Here is a 6,561-nt window from a genome sequence, read left to right on the forward strand (position 1 = left end):
TTTCTTTCTTTCTTTCTTTCTTTCTTTCTTTCTTTCTTTCTTTCTTTCTTTCTTTCTTTCTTTCTTTCTTTCCTTTCTTTCTTTCCTTTCTTTCTTTCTTCTTTCCTGTCTTTCTTTCTTAGAGTCTCACTCCATCACCAGGCTGGAGTGCAGTGGCGTGATCTCAGCTTATCACAACCTCAGCCTCTCGGGTTCAAGCAATTCTCCTGCCTCAGCCTCCTGGGTAGCTGGGACTACAGGCGCGCACCACCACGCCTGGCTAATTTTTGTATTTTTAGTATAGATGGGGTTTCACCATGTTGGCCAGGATGGTATCGAGCTCTTGACCTCATGATCCACCCACTTCAGCCTCCCAAAGTGCTGGGATTACAGGCGTGAGCCACTGCACTCGGCCCAGGTCCTTTTCTTTTCCCTGTTTGGGCTCCCTCACCTTGGTGTCTGTGGTCTCCAGGTGTGCTGTGTGCCCCCCCAGTGTTGGTAAATAGTAACAACACTTAAACTTTCACATTGTGGTTGTGTCACAGAGCCTCACCTGCCATCCAGGGCCTGACACTGAGGCTGCCCCATGGGACCCTTGCAGGTTGAGCCCCTGCTGGTGCTCTTTTCTTGGGGCCTCTGGTGCTGCTGGGGACAGGAGCTGCCAGCTAACTTTATGAAGAAACTGAAGAGTTTTATTTGAAATAGTGGGGTCAGATGATGTATTCCTGGGCTTGGGCTGGTATAACAAACACCGTAGCCTGGGTGACTTAAACAATAGAAATCTATTTCTCACAGTTCTGGAGGCTGGGATGTCCAAGGTCAAGGTTCCCGCTGATCCAGTCCTGGTGAGGGACCCCTTGCAGATGCCTGCTTTCTTGCTGTATCTGCACATGGTGGGTGCTTGGGAGGGGGTGGAGAGACAGAGAAGGAGAGAGAACATTTTCCTGTGCCTTCCTGTTTTTATAAGGGCACTAATTTTATCATGAAGCTTCCACCTTGTGACCTAGTCTTACTCTAATTGCTTCCCAAAGACCCTCTTCTCCAAGTTCCATCACATTAGGATAAAGGCTTCAGCAATTTTTGGGGGACACATTCAGTTTCCAGCAGGGGAACTGGGAGCTGCTTCCTTTCCCGTTCATGAGACCTGGCTTTCTTTGCTGGGATGGTTTCACACTCACAGTCCCACACTGGGCTGTAGCCCCACAGAGCTGTTTCCTCCTCACTTCTTCTGCCCATTCCTGGGTTTTTCTTCCTGTGCTGCCATCTCCCTGTGGCTTCACCTGCTTCAGTTGCAAGCAGCTGCCCCTAGGTCACTGCCCACCTCACTATCTCTGGCCTCATTGTTGCAAGAGAAGGGTGGTGTCACATTGTGGTTTTGATTTGCATTTCCCTGATTGTTAGTGATGTTGAATATTTTTACGTGTTTGTTGGCCATTTGTATATCTTTCTTCAGGAATTGTCTATTCATGTCCTTTGCCCACTTTTTGATGGGATTGTTTGTTTGCTTTTTCCTTGCTAATTTGGTTGAGTTCATTATAGATTCTGGATATTAGTCCTTTGTCAGATGTATACATTGTGAAGATTTTCTCCCACTCTGTGGGTTGTCTGTTCACTCTGCTGACTGTTCCTTTTGTCATGTGAATGCTCTTTAGTTTAATTAAGTCCCAGCTATTTATCTTTGTTTTTATTGCATTTGCTTTTGGGTTCTTTGTCATGAACTCTTTCCTAAGCCAATGTTTAGAAGGGTTTTTCTGATGTTATCTTCTATAATTTTTATAGTTTCAGGTCTTAGATTTAAGTCTTTGATCCATCTTGAGTTGATTTTTGTATAAGGTGAGAAATGAGGATCCACTTTCATTCTTCTACATGTGGCTTGTCAATTATTCCAGCCCCATTTGTTGAATAGGGTGTAATTTTTCCATGTTATATTTTTGTTTGCTTTGTCAAAGATCAGTTGACTGTAAGTATTTGGGTTTATTTCTGGGTTCTCTGTTCTGTTCTGTTGTTTCATGTGCCTATTTTTATACCAGTACCATGCTGTTTTGGTGACTATGGCTTTACAGTGTAGTTTGAAATCAGGTAATGTGATGCCTCCAGACTTGTTCTTTTTGCTTAGTCTTGCTTTGGCTATATGGGCTCTTTTTGGTTCTATATGAATTTTAGGATTTTTTTCTAGTTCTGTGAAGAATAATGGTGGTTTTTTTTTNTGGCTCGTTTTTTTGTATTTTTTGCGTAGAGACCGTGGTTACCCCACTTAGCCAGGATGGTCTCGATCTCCTGACCTCGTGATCCGCCCGTCTCCGCCTCCCGAAGTGCTGGGATTACAGGCTTGAGCCACTGCCCCTGGCCAATGGTGGTATTTTGATGGGAATTGCATGGGATTTGTAGATTACTTTTGGCAGTATGGTCATTTTCACAATATTGATTCTACCCATCCATGAGCATGGGATGTGTTTCCATTTGTTTGTGTCATCTATGATTTATTTTAGCAGTGTTTTGTAATTTTCCTTGTAGAGATCTTGTGCCACCTTGGTAGGTATATTGCTAAGTATTTAATTTTTTTCCAGTATTGTAAAAGGAGTTGAGTTCTTGATTTGATTCTCAGCCTGGTCACTGTTGGTGTATAGGAGACCTACTGATTTGTGTACATTAATTTTGTATCTGGATAGTTTGCTGGATTCTTTTATCAGTTCTAGGAGCTTTTTGGAGGAGTCTTTAGGGTTTTCTAGGTATACAATTATATCGTCAGCAAACAGTGACAGTTTGACTTCTTCTTTACTGATTTGGATGCCCTTTTATTTCTTTCTCTTGTCTGATTGCTCGGCTAGAACTTCCAGTACTATATTGAATAGAAGTGGTGAGACTGGGCATCCTTGTCTTGTTCTAGTTCTCAGAGGAAATGCTTTCAACCTTTCCCCATTCAGTATTATGTCGGCTGTGGGTTGGTCATAGATGGCTTTTATTACATTGAGGTATGTCCCTTGTATGCTGATTTTGCTGAGAGTTTTAATCATAAAGGGATACTGGATTTTGTCAATTTTTTTTTCTGCTTCTGTTGAGATGATCATGTGGTTTTGTTTTTAATTCTATTTATGCGCTGTATCACATTTATTGACTTGCGTATATTAAACCATCCCTGCATCCCTGGTGTGAAACCCACTTGATCATGGTGGGTTAACTTTTTGATATATTGTTGGATTCAGTTAACTAGTATTTTGTTAAGGATTTTTGCATCTATGTTCATCAGGGACATTGGTCTGTAGTTTTCTTTTTTGGTTATGTTCTTTCCTGGTTTTGGTATTAGGGTGATACTGGCTTCATATAATGATTTAGAGAGGATTCCCTCATTCTCTATCTTGTGGAATAGTGTTAATAGGATTGGTACCAATTCTTCTTTGAATGTCTGGTAGAATTTAGCTGTGGATCCATCTGGTCCTGGATTTTTTTTTTTTGTTGGAAATTTAAAAAATTAACATTTCAATCTCACAGCCTGCTATTGGTCTGTTCATGGTATCTAATTCTTCCTGATATAACCTAGGAGGGTTGTATCGTTCCAGGAATTTATTCATCTTATTTAGGTTTTTTAGTTTATGCACGTACTGGTGTTCATAGTAGCCTTTAACGATCTTTAGTATTTCTGTGGTGACAGTTGTAATATCTCCTGTTTTGTTTCCAATTGAGCTTATTTGGATTTTCTTTCTTCATTTCTTGGTTATTCTTGCTAATGATCTATCAATTTTATTTACCTTTTCAAAAAACCAGCTTTTTGTTACATTTATCTTTTGTCTTTTTTTGGTTTCAATTTCATTTAGTTCTGCTCTGATCGTGATTATTTTCTTTCTTCTGCTGGGTTTGGGTTTGGTTTGTTCTTTTTTCTCTAGTTCCTTGAGGTGTGACCTTAGATTGTCAGTTTGTGCTCCTTTAGACTCTGGTGTAGGCATTTAGGGCTATGAACTTTCCTCTAAGCACCGCCTTTGCTGTTTCCCAGAGGTTTTGATAGGTTGTGTCACTATTGTTGTTCAGTTTGAAGAATTTTTTAATTTCCATCTTGATTTCGCTGTTGACCCAATGATCGTTCAGGAGCACGTTATTTAATTTCCATGTGTTTGCATGGTTTTGAAGGTTCCTTTTGGAATTGATTTCCAGTTTTATTCCACTATTGTCTGAGAGAGTACTTGATATGATTTTAATTTTCTGAAACTTATTGAAACTTGTTTTGTGGCCTATCATATGGTCTATCTTGGAGAAAGTTCCATGCACTGATGAATAGCATGTATATTCTGTGGTTGTTGTGTAGAATGTTCTGTAGATATCTGTTAAGTCCATTTGTTCCCCCTTGGGAGGCTAAGTCAGGAGAATTGCTTGAACCTGGGAGGCAGAGGTTGCAGTGGGCTGAGATTACGCTACTACGCTCCAGCCTGGGTGACAGAGTGAAACTCCATCTCAAAAAAAAAAAAAAAAAAAATTGGAGGTGGGGCCTTTGGAGGTAATTAGAATAAGAGTCCGTCATAAAGGTAGGGGCTTCATGATGGAATTAATGCTCCTATAAAAAGTGGAAGACCCAGGAAAATGATCTCTATCTCCTTTTTTCTGTCTTGCCACTCCCTCCCAACCCTCCACCATGTGCAGCTACAGCAAGAAAGCAGGCATCTGCAAGAAAGCCCTCACCAGGACTAAATCAGCTGACACCTCCATCTTGGACTTCCCAGCTTCCAGAACTGTGAGATATAGATTTCTATTGCTTAAGTCACCAAGGCTATGGTGTTTTTAATAGCAGCCCAAGCCCAGGAATACATCATCTGACTCACTGCTTTGAATGAAGCTCTTCAGTTTCTCCATCAACTTAGCTGGCAGCTCCTGTCCCCAGCAGCATCAGAAGCCCCAACAAAAGAGCTCCAGGAGGGGCTCAACCTGCACGGGGGGCAGCCTCAATGTCAGGTCCTGGATGGCAGGTGAGGCCTCAGTGACAAAACCACAATGTGAAAGTGTAAGAGTTTCTAACTACTTACAGACACTGGAAAGCACAGGGCACACTTGGAGACCATGGACACTGGGGTCGGAGAGCCTAGGCAGGGAGGAGAGAAGGGAACTGTAGGCCAATGGCTTTATTGGGTCCAGGGTGTTGTTGACAGGTTTCCAGGAGGGAGCTTTGATGGGTGTGTTTAAAGCAGCAAACACTGGGGCAAGAAGATCACGGTGTGGCTGAGAGGTAGTCACTTTAAATTGGAGGGCAAATGTCAGAACTGTTTCAGTTCAAAGGAGGCAGCTGGAGAGAGGGGAGCCCAGCACACTATGCAGGAGAGAAGCCTCTAAGATTTTATCTCTGGCCACCAACTGGAGCCATTTGGACCGGGCACAGTAATGGAAACTGTGATGGTGACAAATATGGGAATCACTCTGACATGTTGCAGTTAAATTTACACCTTAAAAAATGGATGCCAAGACAACATAAACAAGACCTAGGGACACCAACGGGGTATGGTGCTGTGCCCCAAAGTCAGGGTCCTGGGTTCTTATCCAAGTGAGAAATAAAGATAACTTTTCCCTGCTCCCTCTCTCCTCCCCTGACACTGATCTTCCCACCCTGCACCTCCCTCTTCTGCTCCCAAACCCCCACCCAGTGCTCAGTCCCAGATATCACTGCCCCCAGGGCATGTGCAGTGCAGCCCACTGCACACAAACACAAACTCACAGAAGGTGATGACAATTTGTGTTTGGGACATCTGATTGTGAAAGAGGGAGGACAGCGTACTTGCAGCCACAGAGACTGAAACTAGAACGTGCTGGAACATGCGGTGTTTGGTTTTCTGTTCCTGTGTTAGTTTGCTGAGAATAATTGTTTCAAGTTTCATCCATATCCCTGCAAAGGAATGATTTATAATCCTTTGGGTATATACCCAGGAATGGGATTAGTGGGTCAAATGGTATTTCTTGTTCTAGATCCTTAAGGAATTGCCACACTGTCTTCCACAATGGTTGAACTAATTTACACTCCGACCAACAGTGTAAACATATTCCTATTTCTCCATATCCTCTCCAGCATCTGTTGTTTCCTGACTTTTCAATGATTGCCATTCTAACTGGCATAAGATGGTATCTCATTGTGGTTTTGATTTGCATGTCTCCACTGACCAGTGATGATGAGCTTTTTCCATATGTTTGTTGGTCAATAAATGTCTTCTTTTGAGAAGTGCTTGTTCATATCCTTCTCCCATTTTTGATGGGGATGTTTGGTTTTTTCTTATAAATTTGTTTAAGTTCCTTGTGGATTCTGGATATTAGCCCTTTGTTGGATGGATTGATTGTAAAATTTTTCTCCTATTCTGTAGGTTGCCTGTTCATTCTGATGAGTTTCTTTTGCTGTGCAGAAGCTCTTTAGTTTAATTAGATCCCATTGGTCAATTCTGGCTTTTGTTTCCATTGCTTTTGGAGTCATGAAGTCTTTGCCCATGCCTATGTTCTGAATGGTATTGCCTAGATTTTCTTCTAGGGTTTTTATGGTTTTAGGCCTTATGTTTAACTCTTTAATCCATCTTGAGTTAATTTTTGTATAATGTGTAAGGAAGGGGTCCAGTTTCAGTT

At 41.9% G+C, this 6,561-nt stretch overlaps 1 protein-coding gene across 1 annotated transcript in view; it reads left to right on the forward strand.

Annotated features, from left to right (window-relative positions):
* The window catches only part of LOC108513890 (uncharacterized protein ZNF561-AS1-like), a 42,398-nt gene that overhangs the window by 8,495 nt on the left and 27,342 nt on the right, over nt 1–6,561 (forward strand). The window contains exon 2 of the mRNA XM_017849849.1: nt 4,609–4,931. Coding sequence (XP_017705338.1) covers nt 4,796–4,931 — 136 coding nt within the window. The 5' untranslated portion in view covers nt 4,609–4,795. The remainder of the gene's footprint in view (nt 1–4,608; nt 4,932–6,561) is intronic.

Source organism: Rhinopithecus bieti, unplaced genomic scaffold (assembly GCF_001698545.2).
Source record: "Rhinopithecus bieti isolate Rb0 unplaced genomic scaffold, ASM169854v2 scaffold_33065, whole genome shotgun sequence".
Taxonomy (NCBI): Eukaryota; Metazoa; Chordata; class Mammalia; order Primates; family Cercopithecidae; genus Rhinopithecus; species Rhinopithecus bieti.